The sequence below is a fragment of the Poeciliopsis prolifica genome, unplaced genomic scaffold, assembly GCF_027474105.1.
Source record: "Poeciliopsis prolifica strain line A6 unplaced genomic scaffold, Auburn_PproV2 SCAFFOLD002, whole genome shotgun sequence".
Taxonomy (NCBI): Eukaryota; Metazoa; Chordata; class Actinopteri; order Cyprinodontiformes; family Poeciliidae; genus Poeciliopsis; species Poeciliopsis prolifica.
Window position 1 is genome coordinate 24662731 of NW_026562377.1, and position 21321 is coordinate 24684051.

General features: G+C 39.9%; 1 protein-coding gene across 2 annotated transcripts in view; it reads right to left on the reverse strand.

Moving 5' to 3' along the window:
* The window catches only part of crocc2 (ciliary rootlet coiled-coil, rootletin family member 2), a 43379-nt gene that overhangs the window by 12742 nt on the left and 9316 nt on the right, over window positions 1-21321 (reverse strand). For both annotated transcript variants that reach the window (XM_055060571.1, XM_055060580.1), the window contains exons 4-20: window positions 14941-15038; window positions 13865-14009; window positions 13309-13415; window positions 12431-12628; window positions 10278-10368; window positions 10013-10102; window positions 9159-9287; window positions 8889-9079; window positions 8505-8687; window positions 7132-7276; window positions 6887-7033; window positions 6581-6811; window positions 3702-3895; window positions 2781-2908; window positions 2256-2425; window positions 1746-1925; window positions 35-175 (exon numbers count right to left, since the gene is read on the reverse strand). In XM_055060571.1, the coding sequence (XP_054916546.1) occupies window positions 35-175; window positions 1746-1925; window positions 2256-2425; window positions 2781-2908; window positions 3702-3895; window positions 6581-6811; window positions 6887-7033; window positions 7132-7276; window positions 8505-8687; window positions 8889-9079; window positions 9159-9287; window positions 10013-10102; window positions 10278-10368; window positions 12431-12628; window positions 13309-13415; window positions 13865-14009; window positions 14941-15038 (2568 nt within the window). The remainder of the gene's footprint in view (window positions 1-34; window positions 176-1745; window positions 1926-2255; window positions 2426-2780; window positions 2909-3701; window positions 3896-6580; window positions 6812-6886; window positions 7034-7131; window positions 7277-8504; window positions 8688-8888; window positions 9080-9158; window positions 9288-10012; window positions 10103-10277; window positions 10369-12430; window positions 12629-13308; window positions 13416-13864; window positions 14010-14940; window positions 15039-21321) is intronic.

The window sequence follows — 21321 nt, forward strand, 5'->3', positions numbered from 1 at the left end:
AGAACTAAACTCGGAGTGTGTAGCCCTGACATACCTTTACCTTGTCCAGCTCTTGTCTGCTAAGCACTTCCCTCTGCATACGCTTCATCTCCATGCTGGCTGTAGCCAGATCCTGTTGGAGAGATGCTATTTTTGATGTAAGGGAAGCTTTCTCAGCTTCCTGCTGCAACAAAGCCTGGACACAACACACTATGAGGTTACATTTTAACATCTCCTGACAAAGTCAGTGGCAAACAAAGCTGGATGTTCTTAGTGACTTGCCAAAGTTTTCTGATCCTTCTACTTTTCTCTAGTATGTAGTTGTGAAGGGGAAGAAAATGTCACTTTTACCACAAATGATAGGCTATGAAGGATAACATTAAAGTTGCAGCCTGTAACTTTTGTATAAAAATGATTTTTTTACAGATTTGCTGAAACATACTTTCACTATGTTGTGATAGTATGTTATAAGATAGACAATCAATGAAAAATAAATCAAGCTCCTCTGCCTTCTCCCAGTGCTCCCAGTGGATCCCAGAGGATCTTAGCGCTGACAGTCACCTCGCAATGCAGACCTTATGCTTTCTCATACAGATTTTTCCTGATAGCAGATCCTGTTGTGAATGCAAAGGCTAGTTAGCATAGCCACAGAGGACGGCAGATAAACATTTTCTGAAACTGTAACTTGTTTCTTCACTATTTGCACATTAAGCAGCATGTACACAAGGTTGACTGACAGTGCTAAAGACATTCTCCTGGCTCTGATTGGTTGTATTTTGGTCAGCAGCGCTGCATTTCTTCAGACAATAATAGTTCAGTTTAACCCTGGCTTTCTTGTGCTTATCCTATGGTATTATGACATGGTAACAGTTTTAACACATCTAAATATTATTTTATGAAAGTTGCATACTGCAGCTATAAGTGTGACCTGCGTTAGTATACAAACCTTCACCGTCAGAGGTTTGCTTGAGAGAATAAGTGACAAAACATATTGTCACGACAATAAATATTGCAAACACTTTCAAGAGTAATGCTATGGAGATGTTTGTAGCAGGTCTAGTGCCGTGATTTATACATGACTGTATTCCTGTTTCTATTTATGTTTGTATTCTCAGAATATTTGGTTTCTTCTGTTCTTCTCTGCTGTATTTATAAGATATTAGTAGTAATTATCTTTAATCATTATTATTATTAAATCGATTGTTAATCAAGAGGTTAATGGTGACACTGGCAGGGCTGCCAGAAATCCACAGCTCAGGTCTGAGAATTTGTCTACAGTGTGACTATTGGTTGTGGATTCTCTCAAACTGTCTTTTATGGAAATGTGAAAAACAAGTGACACAACAAAGGCTTCAAAATTCATGTTCATCGATGCTTTCCATCCTATCTGATTGAGCTTGGGTAAAAGCAACCCAAAACAAAAGCTCAATCTTTAAGATGAGGGATTGAGGCGACTGATTATGAATACACATAACACTTTAGATTTATATTTCCACTTTACAAATGCACATCTGTTGGTTGGGGTCTCCAACATCTCAATAAAATACTTTGCACATAGGGAACTGGCAAGTGTAGATAAACCTTCGAGATTTGATACAGTAAGTGTTTTACGAGAGAATACCAATAAAATGCTGACCTGTAGAACACTGAACAGTATTACACTGACTGTTAGTTTTAAAATACAACTATACGTTATGTAGGATAATTCCTTAACATATCCAAAAATACTTTGAACAAAGACAAATGTATTTTTAAATAGGAACCACCTGTTGCTTTTTGCTTTCAGCTTGCAGGAGCCTTTGGCTGAACTCCTTCTGCAGCTTTGCCAGCTCATCCTGCACCTGCTGCAGCGCCCTCTGGTTGCGCGCACGCAGGTCCTCGCACTGCACGCGTAGCTGCTCTTCAGCCTGCTGCTGTTGGACAGCGAGCTCTGCAAACTGCTGCTCCTGTTAAAACGTCAAACATCGTCACGCACTTCAGTTCTAATCTGGAAACAATGTCTTCGATCTGCGAATGCCCACGACAACAAAGTCGCTGGTGTTATTTTTAAAGCCGTTGAGAGTTTATGTGGGAACACATGCCAACAAATGGAGAGGAGTAAACACAAACTGAAGGCAGGTTAGATCTTTTAATGTTTTATGTCCGACTGTCATCATAATGACATAAATGCAGGCTGCTGTAACCAATGCTGATTATGTGTGCACATAAATTAAAACTGTTTACTAGCCAGGTGCTGCACCAGGTGCCGCAACATGGTCCTCAGGCTGATGATTTACCGTTTGCTTATGTTCGGCTTCCAGCTGCTCTCTGTGAATTTGCTCTGTATTGTTCCGCACCAAAAGGGCATTTCTTTCCACCTCAGTCAGCTTTTCCTCCAACAGTCTTTGTTGTTTTGCAGCTTGTTGTAGCTGTTGTTCGGCATCCACACGCATCTGAGCAGCATCACCTGCACAAAGAAATAAATGCGTGAACCCCAGGCTGGCAATGAAATACTGAGTTGTACATCATGAGGAGATGTTAAAGTGTTATTAACATGTTTTGAGGAGTTGCATTTGCAGCCCATGTTCAGCCATGGGTTTACCCGGAACATTGAAGCTTAGCACTATTTATCTGATCCATGTGTGTTTGCATGTAGCAGAGAGACCAGGGTCAGCTGAGAAAGCAGCTTTGGTGATACTGCAGCCCAGCTGTTACAGATCTCAGGGCTGAAATATGGATCTCTGGTGGATGGCTGGAAAAGCTTCATGGCCGAGGGGCTTGGCATGGAAAACAGTGAGACCTCTGAGGGAAAAGCCACTCACGCGTCAAGGCCTCGTTAGCCAGACTCAAGCTGGATCTCTCGCCCTCCAGCCTGGTGAGCTTGGCCTCCAGGGACGTAGAGAGCTCCTGGCTCTCGAATATAGTTGCCTCCAGGGATTTCTTCTCTGCTCTGGAACAAAGCAATAAAAAGGCACTGAGCTCTGAAAAAAAAAAACAGGACCTTTGAAACTCAAGGTGGAGAAGATCATAAAATCCAATAATCCACCTCAAACACAGCTTCCAATAAAACTAGTTTACTTGTAGACTCTTGTTACATGAGACTCTGCTTTGGAAATCCACATTCACTTCAGGTCAGATTGCCTTAAAATATACAATGCCATTTGGTTTTACTTAACCCAACACACACACACTTGGGGATTGGGGACTGAGAAGTCAAGGTATGTGCACACATTGATTCATGGCAATGTATGCCTGCATATATGCATATATATATATATATATATATATATATATATATATATATATATATATATATATATATATATATATATATATATATATATATATATATATATATATATATATATATAGATATATATATATATATATATACATACACTTGGTGCAGATGCATGGGATTTCCTCCCACTGAAGTGAGCGCTTGCGGGAAACGGAAAACCCCGGTTTTAGTCTTGTCAAGAGGTTGCACAATTCAGATCCAGCAGTGTTACGACTATAGCAGGTGTTTATATGTACAAGCATTCATCTACTTGATTTGTGATGGCACGACGTGGATCCTACGCTTGTTGAATGATAATTATACCGAATGAAAATTAGACGCAGCTGAATAAGTCATTATTAAAAATAACAGGTAAAAATGATGGAATTCTGTACCCTGGCAGTCAAAATGACAGACAATGAAAAAGTATATGTACCCCAAGAACACACAGTTGTACACAGACCTCAGTGCAACAAGCTCCTGTGAGAGAGTGCAGGCTTTTTGGTCAGCAGAGTTTAGTTTGACTTCCAGAGCAGCCTTGTCCTTGGCAAGCGCTTCCCTATGTTGGGCAGCTGTCTTTACAGCAGTGATCTTTTCTTCTAGCTCCTTCCTGCATGCACACAGTTCCTCTTGTAAAGTCTGCATCTGCCTGCTCACCTGAAAATGGACATTTACAAATAGAAACCAAATCAAACAAACGTTTTTCACATGCAACAGCATACAGTTCCATACATTGCCACACGGCAAACTTGAGGTTTATAAATTGATGCTAAAATCTCAAGACATTTTAAGGCCAATTTCCAAAAACTGATACCATGCTTGGCATTTCGCTAAAGGGAGCCAAAAATGAGAATTATGGGCGAAGTATGTTTTTTTTTTTTTTTGCATATTTGTTGAAACTGACCCCATATTGCGACAATATGTTTATGAGACAGATCATTTGTGAAAAGACTTCCCCCCTGCATTTTGCCTATCAAAATGCACCGCTCCCGAGTCATCTTGACCAAAAACAGCCAATCAACTTTAAGCGGAAGGTTGTAGTGTTGCCAGTCAACCTTATGTACTATAATAATTTACTAATACTTTGATTACAGGAATGCCGTTTTACTGAACATTCATGTTCAGTGTTACCATTTAACACTTAATGATCTGGTTACTTGCCTAAAAAGTTTAGCCTTTGTTAGTATTTAGTTTAAAGAACTACAGTCGGTCCACTGGTGCTATACCGTGGCTGTTAGTGATTATGTGTGTTTTTACCCACTAAAGAGTGGTGCGACTGAATGCGAGAGGATGATAAATCACTCAATAGGCCTCTAAAAAAATTTGTTACGGTCACTTCTGAGGTGATGGTTACACCCATTGGGTACAACAGAGATGTAACCCTGTGTTCAAACACAAGGTTCAGTAGGATTTAAGTATGATTCAACCAAGAGATGTAAATATCTATCCATTCCTCCATTGTCTGTGCCTGCTTGTCCTTAAAGAAGTTCAAAATATATCTCAAAAATATTGGGTTTTTATAGATAGTTTTTACTTCTTTGTCCCCTGGCCCTCTACTGCTAAATAAATAAACAATATGTTCTAGTATTTCAATGGCCATTTTAGAACAGTCCAGAGATTTGATTTGATTTGATTTTGTAAGCCACGAGAGTCCTATAACCGCTTGCAACCATCATTGTTCTTGTTTGGAAATCGATAATAAAAACATGTTCAGGTGTGGAAACATCTCTCATTGGGGAAACCTCTCCCAACGGTGGACAGTGCCAGGGTATTGTTTGCTGCTTTAAAGTCTCCCATGGCATTTGGGGCAGGGTGAATGCTACAATCCTGTTTTATTGTGTTTCATGTCAGTAATTGGAAAACTGTGGAGTGAACTAAATTCCTTAAAAATAGTTCCCGTATTGCTTTAGTTTGGTTTACCCATCTCTCTTCATCGTTTCTGTAGGTGAAGGATAAACCGAAATGTTTCCAAATAGCAGATTTTATTGATCATGGGGAGTCCTCATAAAGTTGTGCGGTAGAATGCAGAGTTCTGAGCATTAATGCTCTGCATGTGTACAGGCTTCAAATGATGATCTATCCCTTCGCTATATATGCAAACCAAAAGATTTGTCATGAGGCTTTGTTGGCTGTTTGTTCTTCTTTCTTCCTTATTTACGTTTGAAAGATTTCACCATATTAAGTTAATTTCTCTGTGTTCTTTATTGTTGGAAAGTTGTTGCCATTGTGTTTATTTCTTGTATTGTATTGTGTTCCCTGTATTGTAGTTTATTCTCTTAGATCCGTACTCGACTTTTATTGTGAGATTATGTCACTGCAGTGAAATCTGAATTTATTGGAAGCCTTTTGGTCTGCCAACAAATTTGTCCACATCTGTAAATGAGAAATAAAAATGTACATCTGCTATTTTCTCGGACAACATTCACAGACTCGAGAACAATGGCTTTGTTCGTTGTGTGAACAAAAGCACAAAATCTTTTCTAAGTTGATTTTTTTTTTCCAAGTGGCCAATAATTATTTCAGTAATGTTTAGGCAGGTATTATTATTATAATTTGACATTATGTAACAGTAACCACTCTAAATCAGTACTGAAGCAGAATGTTTACAAAAGCAAGAATCGATATAATTTGGTTTTTAACTAAAATGAGCTCACATTAACCAAATATTATCGCTGCGTTCCTCTTAGCGTCTCCTTAGGTAAATATGAAAAAGGATGAATTACATGTTATGGATGAGAGTAGCAGCCAGACAGAAGATGAAACACAAGCACAGTACTCTAGAGGCCACACAGGGCTTGTTTTATTTCAGGCTGATTTATTTTTTGCAGATAGGTTTCCTAAAAATGTTTGGATGGAATTTGTCAAATTGTTTAGGCTTGTTAAACTCTAACTGGGGATCAACAGCTCCAGGTATTACACTTAGAACAGATAATAAATCAGGAAGGCATTCTTTTCATTCTTTGCAGGACGAAACGGCGAGATGTTATTTAGGAAGAATGGGAATACTTAAGGTGTTAATTTATCCGTGCTTTCGGAAGACCTCTGCTGGGTATTAAATGTCTATCTATTTATCTTTTCCAGTTCACATTTGTTCCTGAGTATCATGTGGCTGTAATCTCCCAAGTCACTCATAAAACACAGCAGAAGAGCTCCAAAGAAAACTCTACAAAATTAGAAAATAATAATAATAATAATAAAAAGAAAAACGCTTTATGAGCTCCTATACATTTTTGTGTAACAAAAACAAGCTGCGTGAATGTGATGAAAGCTATTAATAACGTAAGCACAGTTCTCCCAGGTGGTGGGAGCAAGGAGGGGTGTGAATGACCAACAAGCCCTGACCTCCGATTGCTTCTTCAGGGCCTCGGCTCTCTCCCTGTGCAGGAGGCTCAGTTCCGCTTCCAGCTTCTGGCAGAGCTCTCGCAGTAGAATGTGGGAGCTTTCAAAGGCTTGTTTTTCAGCAAGCATGTTCATCATCTCCTTCTGCGCTCGCGCCGCGTCCTCTCTGGCTGCCGCTCGCTTCCCTTCAGCTTCACACCTGCGTTCACTGAGCTCCGTTTTCTCGCCTTCCGTCTGAAAGAGACAAAAATTTCGCTTCGTTCGCTCTGCCACTCATTGATATATTTGCGAAAATCCACAGAGACTGACCTGAAGAACAATGCGACTAAGCTCCACCTTGTCTTTGGCGAGACCTTCGCTAAGAGCAGCCAGTTTAATGAGAGAATCTTTAAGGGTAGAATGCTGACTCCGCAATTTGATCAGAAGGCTCTCCTGTGCAGCACTGTGACACTCCATCTGTGGAGTCAATCATTGTTACAACAGTCATGCATACTTCCAAGAGCCACAAAAATATCAAAGGTTAGCACTGCGCTCTCACTGGCAGAACAGTTTACCTTGCTTAGAGCCTTAGAAAGGCTGGCCTTGTCATCCTCCAGCATCTCCTTCTGCAGAGTAACTTGATCTAGAGATTCCTTCACTGTAATCAGTTCCCTCCGGAGATCTGAGTATTTGCTCTCAAGATCCTCTAAAGCTCTTTCCCTGAAATATACAATATATCAAAATATAATAATCACACTATTTTTTCTGTCAGACTCCTGATCATGTAAACTTTTCTGTGGTCTTCCATTTTTCCTCCTTTTCGCTCCACACTCTGATATATCAGCGTTCCAGACGTGGGTGGTAACTAGTTCTATGGACTCAGATAAAGTTACTCGAGTAATATTTGGAGGGAAAATCTACTTTTGTGAGTACTTTTTCAACTCTGTATTTTATACTTTTACTTGAGTAATTTATTTCTGGATACACTAACCATTGTGAGTAACTTCACAGAATGAAGAACAAGCTTGTTTTAAACAAAATATTCACCACACCTGGTGCTGTGTAAGGTTTCATAAGATTTATTTATGAAGAAATTGATTTGGACTAGTTTTCTTTTGTCTGATTTTGTTATTTTGTAATCACATTGTGGTGATGGGACGAAATAGACACAAACTACACAAAAACACCGTCAACAAAGCAGTGAAAGCCTTTAGAGCAATGAGGTGAAGTTTGATTTTAATTTCAAAATGGAATGAACTTCTTAAGTTTTCCAAAAACAAATTCTACTCAAGTAAAGTACAAATTCTCACAAACAGTACATAAGTACTAAATTCACCTCATTACTGCCCACCTCTGATCACGTCTGTTTTAAACCCATCTTCAATAACTGGTTTCCATTTCCATCTCTCCAGTTTTCATCCTGTCCTCATGTGCCTTTTGTTTCACTCCATTTCCACAACCTGTCTTCTTTTCTTTCTCACTTTCCTTCATTCATCAGCTTCTGAACATACTCCTCCCATCTTCTCAACACTGTCCTCACCTCTTAATGCACTTTCATCACCATCCTTAATCACTAACTTGCGCATGTCCTTTTCAACCCAATCTCTCTCGACTTGCTAATTGACACAAGTCTTTTCCAGCTTGCTTTGTTTCCAGCAACTCCCAAAATCCCAAATCCTTGAAATATCTCCACCTAAGAAAATTGGGAAATTCTGTTGCCTTATGCCAAACTCTTGTATTCATTTCATTACAAATCTTCAGATAGTCGAAGATTTTTTAAACTATATCATGAAAATACTGTAGGAGAAGTGTTTCTAGAAAAATTATTTAGAATTTCAACTTTCTGACATGTGCTAGCGATCTGAGTTTTAACAACATCACACGTGAAATCAATTGGGCTTGACAGGATGTTTGTTATGCAAAGGTCATTGTTTGAACTTGAATGTACCCTCTGCGGGCTTCTGAGTGCTGGCGTGACAGCTGCGTTTCCAGGTCCTCCCTCTGCTGCCTCAGGAGGTCTCGTTGTCTCTGGAGGTCCAGTGACGAACTCCTCAGTACATCCAGCTCCACTCGCTGGGAGTCCACCTCCTGCTGCAGCACGGAACGCAGCTTCTCCAGCCTCCCTCTCTCACTGTGGGACACGCAGAACAAAGGAGGCAGAGGAAAACAAAAGAATGAAGTAATCTGGGGTCATAGAGGACAAGATTAAGATATATGCCTTTTTGCAAAGCTGTACAATATGTGCAACATTAGTTTGCTCTTTTTTTCTTGCAAATACTCATGGAATCCTGTGGGTAATAAAAAAAGGAAAAGCTGCTTTATAAAAGTTTACCTGGAGAGCAGCTCCAATGTGCAGAGACTTTCTTTGAGGCTTTCCTCTAGAGCTTTTTCAGCCTCCTGATGTTTTTCTTGCATTTCCTGAATCATCTGCTCCAACTCGGCCCTCTCATCATTCTTCTCCTGCAGTTGTTCTTTAAATGTGCCCACCTGCTCCAGAGCTTTTGTCAAACGGGCATGCATCTCCTGTGTTTGTATGCGCATGAATCATCATTAGTAGGAAGGACTTGACACAACATTTTTATAGAGCATGAATTTGTGATACCTGAGATTCTTTCAGATGCTTAGAAAGTACATTCTGTACAGCCATGAGGGTGCTGTTTCCTGACGGAAACTTGCCATGGGGTAGTGAGGTGGACATACTTTCAGAGTCAGAGTTCTCACCCTGAACCAACTGGAAATTTAGAAGAATTAAAAAAAAGATGTTACAAAAAACAATCTTCTTTAAAAAAAATGAAAAGAAAAAAAGTTGAATCAATGTGAATGTCTGCGTTCACACAGCAGGTAAATGAGCTTTTCTTTCCCTTATGCCACCAATGGGAAGCAGCAAAAAGCAAGGATCGGCCCAATTTCAATCTCCAATCTGTGCCACTTCCATATGCGGTACCAATTTGTATATCTGATTGTTTTCAAGGGCGGCGCAGTGGGTAGCGCTGTTGCCTTGCCGCAAGAAGGTCCTGGGTTCGATTCCCGGCCCGGGTTCTTTCTGCACGGAGTTTGCATGTTCTCTGTGTCCGTGCGTGGGTTCTCTCTGGGTTCTCCGGCTTCCTCCCACAGTCCAAAAACATGACTGTCAGGTTAATTGGCCTTCCCAAATTCTCCCTAGGTGTGTGTGTACATGGTTGTTTGTCCTGTTTGTCTCTCTGTTGCCCTGTGACAGACTGGCGAATGGAACGCAGCTGGAGATAGGCACCAGCACCTCCTGACCCCGTTAGTCTGAAGAGGCATGTTCGACTTTTGTATCATTGTTGTGAGACAATGAGAAAATTATGATGATGAAATTAAAAAAGAAGTCTGTGTTACTTCCTTGCACCATCTTGATAGGTAAATTAAGTTAAAGCTGAGAGTCCAGAACCCAGAACTGCTGTGTGAACATAGCCAATGTCATTTTGTACTGACCTGATGTATTTGGTATAAAATGTGTTGCAGTCCTTGAACCTCAGTGTGAACTACTGCCATCTCTGCTCTATCTTCTGCTCTCATCATCTCCTAAGCAGAAAAGCATTTAGGTTAGATAAGTAACATGCATGGGGCAAGTCTGACATTCCCCAGATTGCAGCCCTCTAGACAAGGAAGTTGTGGAGTTTATCAAGCCTGCAGTACAGACTCAAACCAATTTTAGCCCTTATTACTGCCCCTGTATTTGCCTCCTCTGGAGTCCTACCATCTTCTCCAGACTCATGGTGTGAAAGCTTGCATCCTTCTCAATTTTCTGGTTCTGGAAGTGGCTCAAGGTATCCGTCAGCTCCAAGATTCTAATTATCATTATACAAACGAGACACATACAAATAAATATAAAACACACACACAGCTACACGCCCACACACGCTTCACACGCCCACACACACCCCCTAAAGCACTGTACTAATTCAAAGATTGGCATGTTGTCCTCCTATAATACCATCAACACTATCAAATTCTGCACATGAAATTGTAGAATTCACAAAGACCTTTGATGATTATATCAAAAGCAGCTTAGATCAGAGATGTAAAGACACCAACTTTTTTGGTTGTCTCCTATTTGAAGTGTTCAGGAGGGAAAAAAGGACTGGAACAACACAAGCTAGAAGGAAAAGATCTGCAGATGACTATTACTTTTTCGGAATAGATTCAATGTGAGACCTTCATGTTCTACAAACTCTATTTCTAACACAGTTATTTAATTAGAACCTTAAACTGATAAAAAAATGCAGTTTCAATGGAGAAGATTATCTTTGATGATCCTCTTTGTGCCTCTTTAAATTGAGGCTGGTAACACATTCAAGTTGGGATAGAGGCACATCTGCCATACTTATTGTACTAATGACACTAGTATGAAAGTACTATCTATCTATCCATCCGTCCGTCCTTCCATCCATCCATCCATCCATCCATCCATCCATCCATCCATCCATCCATCCATCCATCCATCCATCCATCCATCCATCCATCCATCCATCCATCCATCCATCCATCCATCCATCCATCCATCCATCCATCCATCCATCCATCCATCCATCCATCCATCCATCCATCCATCCATCCATCCATCCATCCATCTATCTATCTATCTATCTATCTATCTATCTATCTATCTATCTATCTATCTATCTATCTATCTATCTATCTATCTATCTATCTATCTATCTATCTATATACACTGCTGTATATACAGTGCCTTACAAAAGTATTCACATCTATACCAGCTTCACCTATTAAGAGGAAGAAATGTTTTTCCCATTCTTACTCCCAAAATAGCTCAAGCTGGATGCAGATGGAATAAGTCACATCAGTTTAAAAATTTAAAAATTGCCTCAGATTTTCAACTAAACCCATCAAGGATTGTCATGCATTTATCTCCATCAACTCTGGCCAGAGTACCTAGCCATGCTGAAGAAAATGATTCCCACAGCATGCTGCTTCCACCACCATGCTTCACTGTGGGGATGGAGGGTTCAGAATGACGATCCCTCCAGGGTTCAGATCTAGACATACTTATCTGTGTCCTTTAGCTACTTGGAACTTGCAGAGACCTTGACCATAAAAAATTTGGGCTTGTAACCTGATAAAGTGAAAATGGTCAACTAAAAGAAAAACACAAAGCTAAAAAAAAAAGAATATGTATCTTTATACTCGCTACTGTCTCTTTGAAATTCCACAGACATGCACGTCACAAATCCCATGTATCTGATAACAGCAGGGGATGTTTCCTCTCTTCGCTGAACGAAGCACAACTCAAAGAACAATGCATGTATCTGTCAAAAACAGATGAGGTCCTGCGACCACAAACTTTATGTAAAATTTCTTTATGCATCTGAAACCAGTTTGTGCACAAAAAGCTTTCATTTCTAGGCTACCTTCTTGAGCAACAGTTTCAGGTCACGTTTCTGGATGTGGTGGGTAACTGTAACGTGGCTACATGCATCCTTGTGGAATGACAGATTCTCCTACGTTCTCACACTGCACTGCCTGAAACCTGAAGGTCACACACATTCAACAACGGTTTCCAGCTACGGCCTTGTGGCGCTCAGTTTTTCCCTCAGACTCCCTACATTTTTCTCCGACATTACATCAAAGCTTTTAATAAACCTTGGATGAGCTGTGACTCATCCTTCCTTGGAAAAACTGAGTTTGTAGATTAAGCAGGATTGGTAAATAACGGTACCGAAAAAGATTAGATTTGTGTCTGTTAGAGACTCAAACAGATGACCAAATTACAGATTCCTTTTTCTGCATTTTAAAGAATATTCTAGCATTTCTGGGCTTTCGAAAGTTATTAAGTGCAATGTAACTGCTTTGAAGAAAAATGGCTATGTAGAAAGTCTGCTATGGCTTTACCTGGAGTTTAGTTCAACTTTCTCTGCATCCCAGGAAAACTGAAGCTGCATGGTCTCCTTCAGCTTGTCCTTCAGCTGCATCTCCAGGGCTGACGTCTCAGACCCACTCTTTTCTGATATTCTGGTCTCCAAGTTCTGGCATGTAGCATGCAGCAGTTGACTAACAGCAGCACATTCACCTCGCATGTCAGACAGAGTCCTATTTGAAAGAGTCATGATTATGAACATCTGAAAACTGTTGAGCTGATACACAGCAAAAACAAATTCTAACAAGATATTTTTCGTCTAGTTTCCAGAGCAAATGTTTTAGTATACTTGAAATAAGACAAAACTAAATTACAAGTAACCTTTCTGCAAAAAAACAGGAGCAATTTTGTATTTTCAGTAGAAATTAGACATAAACATTTAAAATGTAGTGTTTTTGCAGTGCAAGGCCAAATGAGCTAAAAATTTCTGAGCCACAATGTTCATTTCATTAATTTCTTTATCAGGGTAATTTTAAACTGTTGTAAATCATCTGATGAGAAACAGCTACTATAATGAGCAACTATTATTAAAGCTAAACACTGTTCTGAACAATTATTATGGTAGTTAAATGCTAAGGGACTTTCAAGGGTTTAAGAGTTCAAATTCTCTTCTGATAGATGATTTTTACAGTGGATAACGACACTGAGCCACCTGTCCCAGTTGAGGAAAGAATAGCGGCGGGGGTGGGGTGAACGCTCACTCTGATGACCTGCCCCGCATTGATGACCTGCCCCACTTTGATCCTTTGATCAGAGATGCTGTTGCAGTCGTGAGAGTGAAACACAGATGAGGTGGGGGCTCTTTGGATGCCCAAAAATTGCTGGAGAATTTCTGGCTTCGCGCCCCACTCACCTGTCAGTGAAAGTCTTCAGCTGGGTGAAAGTGCTCCGCAGGGAGGCGGCCTGGCGCCACAGCGCCCTGACGCGAGCCTGCTCACGACTCGACAAGGAGGCGTACGTCTGCAGACACAAGGCCGGGGTCTCATGAAGAAAAAGCCTGCAGTAGGTTTGTGGCTTGCTTACTGCAACGTTTCCATTTTATTGTCATCCCTAAACACATGCAAACGCTGGAACTCCTAGACTCGCCCTGGCACGTTTACAACTAATTGGATTTCCCTCAGTCCACAGATGTAGGACATTTTACAGCAAGGAAAGCTGGATTGTTTGCACAATTTTTTTCCCTCCCTCTAAGCAGCTGGAATGTTTTCACAGGAAACAACAACTCAAAAAAAAAAAATGAACAGGGAACGAGAGTAAATTCAAGAAACTGCCGATGAATGGAATTCCAACCCCATGTGAACTCGGCAGGAGTTTAATTGTGCAATTTTTCAGCACTAAGGGGTGAACTTGAACTTTCCCTTTGCCTTTTAAGTTCAAGCCCTTCATTTAAGTGCTCCCCCCCCCCACACCTCTTTCTCTCTGCGCAGGCGAGTATGAAACCACTGAGCATCTTCGCGGGCCTTCCTTAAGCTCTCCATTAGGCCCTTGTTGACAATGTCTACCTGGTCCAGTTGTTCCCGTAGCACAGAGTTGACTTGGCTTAGGCTGGCACTCCTGCAAACAACATGTCAGATCAAATATCAATAATAATAAAGAAACACTCTCTTGAAGGTTCTCTAAGCAGAATAAACTTCAATCCACTAGGATGTCACTCAAAAACCTATAGTTCTAGCCAATCTGTGGCATTGTGTCAAGTTACATTCAATATCAACCAGGTCTGACAGATTCCAAAATCTTCACACAGTTCTCCCCCACTCTGCCCACGCTGATATAATGAAGCCTGCCACATGGTTACTCCTATATTTAACAGTGTGAGAGGCGGCCAAGTACACATTTGGCTTTATGGGATGATGCAATGTTTACATGGACGTGAAATGTGGGGATGGGATTAAGTTTCAGCGTTGTGTGTGAAAGCTTCGGAATTACATTTAGAACAGACTTAACGTGCACAATGCTTCGCAAAACTATTCATAGCCTTTGAAGTTTTTCTCATTGTGTTACAAATGGAAACCAGTCTGCGTTTTATTTGAATTTAATGGGATGAAGCAACATAAAGCAGTGCATAATTGTGAATTTAAAAGAAAAGCATTGTTAGTTTTGAATATTTATTTACAAACACATTGATGTCCATGTCAAGGTCCATTGTCGTTGGATATATACCAAAGACAACGTCCAAAGACAACGTCCAAGGACAACAAGGACAATGCCTCATAAATATTGTATGCAATATTTTTATTGCATACAATTTGCAACTAAACGTAAGAAGGAGTAATATTTTTAGGCAATTTGGATAAAACAGTTTATGTGAGGTTTATTTAATATCAGGCAACGTAGTTGCTTAAGAAATAGAGATGTAACTTTGTTACAACTTCTGCTGATGTGAAGCATTTGAGCATGTTTTAAATAACTGAATGCATGCTACTTTTGAACACAAAAGCATGAGGAGTTTCTTTATTAGGTAAAGCACAAAGTGTCTGTCACTCACCGGCTTCGCTCCTCCTGCAGCAGAGCAGTCTGTTTTTGGATAACAATGTTAAGATCTTGCTCAACACGCTTCTGAAGCTCAGCTGAGTCCAGGTGGGCCTGCAGAGGAATATAAAAACAAACTAACCTTTACCACTGGCAAACTGGTAACATTTAGCTATTTGGCAGCAGCTAAATGTCTGCTTTTAACTGACATTTATAGAGAAACCTTATTACTGGTCAGATTACTGATCTACATTGACTTTGGTAGCTAGACTGCTGGGACTGACTAAACTAAGTAAATGTGCAAACCATTTTTTAAATCGCCATTTATTGTCCTAAGTGGAAAATTAAGTTTGCAACAGGTTCTCCATAAGTTACAGAATAATAATCAAGGACTCAACTAATACTAATACTCATAATGGTTTACAGATCCCTGAGAACAAAAACAACTGGAACATACAAAATATATTTGATAATGATTATTCTTGATTTTGATGATTTACATGAACAATAAATGCAATGTTTATTGTTTTCATAAGTGGTCATTGTGTTGTGTTTATTCATGTAAAGCAATTTAAAGTGCCTTGTTAATGAAATGTGGTATACAAATAAACTTGACTTACCAAAAGTAGGGATGTGTGTTTCAAATGACTATCTAATCATAGAATTTTTTTTTCACTCATTGACTGTTTATAAATATCTGCTTTTGGGGTCTGAACTAAGGCAACGTTGATTTTGATCAAATTGTTCTTTATACCTATGTCCCAAAAGTGAAGAAGTAGCAATAAATGGACACATATTTTTTGTCTTGCCCTGAAGCCAAATTATAGTAATGGTTATTTTAAAGCAATGCAGCTGTAATAACATAAATCAATGTATTTTATATCATTTCGCTAACTGTTTACTGTCAAACAATTTAATATGCCCATGGTTATCCCGGTATCAAGGATGTATTTCTATTTAAAACTGATTCATGGGTGAATTAGACAGTTTGATCTTTTCAGACTCCAGGAGTTCTCCGATGCAGTGTCTTTGTCATGGTGTTGTGGTGGAGTAGGACCTGAATGCAAGAGCAGCAAAGGCGGAGAGTTGTTTATGAATAGTTAATGAAAAACTTAAGAACAAAAAATCAGAAGAACACAGGGAGCCACAGCACAACAGAAAAATAACAGGAGGAACCAGCAAATATTGACTGAGAATGAGTTGTATGTATACTGGGAGCTTGATTACTGAACAAGGAACAAGATGGCTGATAGAAACGGGTTCCAGGTGTGAAGGGTGAGAGCAGAAGGCTGGCTGAGGAGTGAGAGAGGGAGACAGAAAAACAGGAAGAGAGTGCGGCAGCAGGGAGCGAGAGAGAGAAAATATGGAAACTTGGAAAATGTAGACATTAGGAATAAACAATTAAACTAGAATTACTAAGAAGTGAACCACAGTAAAGTAGAATAAATTTTTGTGAAATGTGAGACATAACTTTATGGTCTTCTTTTTCTTTATTTTTTCTGAGGTAAGTGAAGCAACCACGTCATTAGATATTGGTCTAAGTTTTTCTGTGTCCTCCTGGTTCAGTTGACAGTGATTTCAAATGGATTTTGTTAGGCTGACCACTCCTGGGAAAGTTCATCCACTCTTCCATGTTTTCTTTATTTGTAGATAATGGCTCTTACTGTGGATCAGTTGAGTCCTCAAGAAAAGTTGAAAACTTCTCACTTGTTGTTAAATGTATTAGATCAGGGCATGATGTGCTGCTTTTTGAGTTCTCTTGGCTAACTTCATGTTGCCAGGCATGCTGTATTTAAATGATTTCTTGTTTCTACTGCTGTGTTCAAGTTATTTCGGAAGTCTGAGCTTGCAGGTGGGAATGATGTAACATGTGTTGAGAATGTTCTGGTTGCCAGTAGGAAAACAGTGACACTACAGTAATAAAAAATAGTAATCAATAGCAAACCTGTGGTGCAGCCAGTGAAATGGAAGTAAGAAAAAGTGTGACTCATGTGACAGTTAATTAATGACTTAAGAAGTGTGAAGATAAGATTCAAACAGCATTACAGTAAAACATAAATTATTCATGTGACTGGAAAGTCTAAGTCTAAACGATTTTTTAAATTTTTAACCAACATGTTTCTTCTGAATCAAATATTATGAAGTGGCACAGTCTTCATAAGTCTTGAATACTTGAAGCTTATCACCCAAAAGAAATAGTCAGAATCCAACAACAAAAAATATCAAAAGATGGCCAGTAAATGCAAGGAGGGTTTAACCACTACAATGCCAGTGAAGATTTTTACTTAATGATTTGGGAAGTTTTTGACACCACATGTCATTTAAAAAATGACTGATTGATGCCTTTTTCTCCTGATAAACATTGGAAAACTGTTTTTTAAAATTGACTGGTAATTTTTTTCAATGCACTAAAATATCATTGCACTTTTTTATTAGGACAGTTAACAGTATTATGAAGATGCAAAAGAAAAAAGCGCAAATCTATAAAAGAGCAAACACTTTTACTCACCACTCTCTTCCTTGTCTTTACTACAAAACATTCATTTACCAAGAAATTTAAAAACCTGATTTTAAATCCCATTTGAAATAGGCTGCAGTTAGAAACAGAAATAGTTAAACTACTTAAGCAAAATAAAATGTTTACCTCACAGATGAAAGCAACAACAAAACTAACTTTAGGCAAACGCAAAGCACACCAAATCATGCACTGTGTTTATCAAGTAATTTCAGTCAGTGAACACAGATATATAGATGATTGTATGTTGGTGTCGATATGCGATATTTTTTTCATTCAATGCATTTGAAATGATTGAAATATCCTTCTCCTTCTCACAGTAGTATCTCAGAATCTCTTATGTATCTTAAAATCCCGATGTCTTGTAACCCCTCAACCTCATAAACCCTCAGCTCCCTCTGCACCACCCACTCTCTGTGTTGGTGCCAGACACCCTGTCCTCACTAATAGAAACCACATGGCCCCAGAGCACTACAACACGCTGTGTGCCTCCAACTGCCCTTGCTGACTCCTCATGTACAAAGAGAGGAAGAGATTGAACAAGAGGGAGACCCCTCCCCTTCAAAACACTCCAAACCACCATCTAAACCTTTCAAATCAGTCCCGAGACCCGTCCACCCCCTTCTCTACTGTCTGCTGTACCTCGTCTTTTCTCGGGATGCTTAATCTCTCCAGCAGGCTCCAAAGAGCCAAGACAATGGTCTCACTGTTCGACACAGGACTCAATAACGTTGCCAGCATTATTCGCACATTTTCATATGACCTTTTTAAGACATTTACGCTACAAATTACATTAGGTGCTATCACGCACTTGGCCCAAGGCTGAGCTGTTTTTCTATGAGGACCCAGAGAGCATAAGAGCGGTGTTTACTGCCCGTTGTTGAGGTGACAGCCACGGGGAACGGGTAGGGAGGAATAACATGGGCGGTGTTTGAAATACACAGAAGTTCGGCAGCTGCAGTTGAAAAAGGGACTCCTGGAAACAACAGTTGTGTAAAGAGTCACTGATTGTGCGTGTTTTGGAAAAGCTGTAGCAATAACATTGACGTGCTGACAAGCCCACACTTTATTGATGTACCTTGAATGGTTAGGATATTTAATTCAAGAATTACCTTCTGGCTTCATGTATTTGAGGTGTTGGAACAACATCAAAAAGAAGATTGCCCAATACGAAAGAGAATAAAAACATCGGGAAAGCAATCAGTTAGTTCCAACAAGACTCAAAAACAATCTTAAAATAATCCAACAATGTAGTACCCTATTAACAAAAGTACAATAAATATATAAAATTAGGCTTTGCTTGTTACCACCATGAAGGGACATAAAAGCTTTAAAAACTTATGGCACACCAGTTCTGCAGTTTAAAGTCATTTTTAATGAGATGGGTTGTTTTGTTGTTGCTGATGACTCAAGCAGGCAGGGAAAAATGGTGTTGAGATGACTTAATAAAAAAAATAAATAATCAAATGAGAACTTAAACAGAGACACAGAGGGTGGGAGGGGCATGGCAAGATAACCACAGAACATCAATAAGGACTGACTGAAGATCTAGGATTACAAAGCAATGGTTACTGGGTCAAAAAACAGGAGAGGCTTAATTATCAGAATGAGTCATTTGTGATTGAGGAAGAATCATGAAAGGTCGTGGACTGGAAACTAAAATCAGTGTTACAAAGGTAAAAAATATATATTTTTAATTTTATTCTACTAGTCAATAGAAGGCTAAAAAAAAAAACATTTACATGTTTCTCTCAGCGCAGCGAGCAATCCTTACAAATATCCCTCTATAGGGAAGTATATATTTATGACAACGTGAAAGGCAGTTTTACCATATCCTGTTTTCATACCGGAAACATTTAAAGGTGTAGTGTGTAATTTTTATTTAATATTATGTCTTCAAAGAAACAAACAAACAAAAAAACATTTGTTAAAATTGTCACCTTGTCATGACAGTATGTTATGAGCCAGAATGTGTGAAAAGATCGATCTCCTTCACCTCCTCCCTGAGCTGCTATTGCTGTCTAAAGAAAAGCACCACTCCTGGTTAAATACAACCAATCACAGCCAGGAGGAGGGGTTTAGCGCTGTCAATCAACCTCATATACTGTGAGCTTAATGTGCTAAAGATGGAGAAACTATTTACTGTTATAAGAAAACCTTCATTGGTGGCTATGCTAATTAGTTTTGGTGTTGTAGAGAACAAAGTGGGAAAGTAGAGGGTGAATGGTAAGCGTCACACAAGATTGTGGCTGGCAGTGCTAAGACCCACCTCCTAGCTCTGATTGGTTGTTTCTAGTTAGCACTGGGAGAAGACAGAGGATCTCGATTTGTTTTCTCACAGACTATTTATGCCATACTGTGATGACAGAGAGACAGTTTGAACAAATATGTAAAAAAAAACATTTTACATCCTGCAGCTTTACACAGTATTTCAGAATTGGGTCTAGTACCATCAACAACAAATTGACACTAGGAAGTGCTAGAGCATCTGCCCTTTTTGCTCTGAACAAGGATGTGCTCTTTTGAAATCTTTTTCATTTTGTAGTGTCTATTACGTGGCCAAAAGTAGCATTTCTGGATTTAAAAGACTATTTTATCAGTACCTTACATATTTGTAAGGTACTAATCATTTTTTTTCCCTTTCAGGTGCTTTTAAGACAGTAGGCTGACAGGAAGGAGGTAAGACATGCAGCAAATATCGTCTGGTCTGGGAGTTGAACCCGCGACGGCCACATCGAGGACTCAAGGCCTCCAAATGTGGGTGGCGCTATCCCCTATGCCACCACAGCATGCCCTATAATTTTTAGATTTTTTATCTCATTCATCTTAGCTCTCTAAGAATCTGTCAAGTATCACACTGGCTCCATGCAGAAGTATAGATAGTTCTTCTTATGGCTGCATTCTGTGCTGTTGCATTGCTGTACTCTGTAAATCTCACATTACTCACTCAGCCGACTGTACCAAATGTTGCACAAGGTGCCCTTTTTTTCCATTTGAGCACCTGCCCCCCCAAAATGTCTGGTTAAACTAGAACAGTAACTTTCAGCTTAACATAGGTTAAGTATTCTTTGTATTTTGCACAACTCCTTAAATTAAAGTAGTGAAAACAGGATGTCTGCATGCATCACTCAGTTCCACAGTGCAAATTGTCAGAATTTCTCAAATCAATAGCATAAAGAACGTTTTGTGCACTCGGTGACCAGGTATCCTCGGCAACTCATAAAGGTCTCCGCCCTAACTCGGTGTGGAGGGTTGTTTGTCCTTTTTCATGCACGGCAGCACCAGCGTGTGAGCGTCTTGCCAGAGCCTCGCCCCAATTCCACACACCACAGAGATGACGCTTTTTTATGGTTTCTTTCCCCCTTCGGCAGTAAAGCATGAGGCCGAGGCTGCTGCAGATTAGCCATGCTCTGTGCAGGAAGCTCCCAAGGGAGGACGCACTAACAGTCCTCCGTGGACACCATCGTTTCACTTGGTTGTCTTGCATCACTAAACCAAATCCCCCCGCATCACTCAATGAGCGTGACCTCACTGTTTCTCACAACACACCCGTCAAGTGACGACTATAAAGGCAAAAGAGAGAAACCAATAATCTCAGCATTCCATCTGCCCCGACGCTGGGGGGCTTACAGGACTTAGCGGGGGCCCAGAAGTGTGCTTGCCGAGCCCTAAGCTATTTATGATCCGCTTCAGAGTACAATTAGTTTTGAACAGCCTCGACGGCTCCCTTAAGTGAGCTGAGCCCAATCCCATGAGGTCACCAAGTGCCATTCTGTAATAATGTTCAAAACACAATTCATACAAAAACAGCCCCTTAAGTCATGGCGTGTTTTATGCTGCCATATGTTAGCTAGGGTCCCTTTTACTTTTTTCTTTCTCATG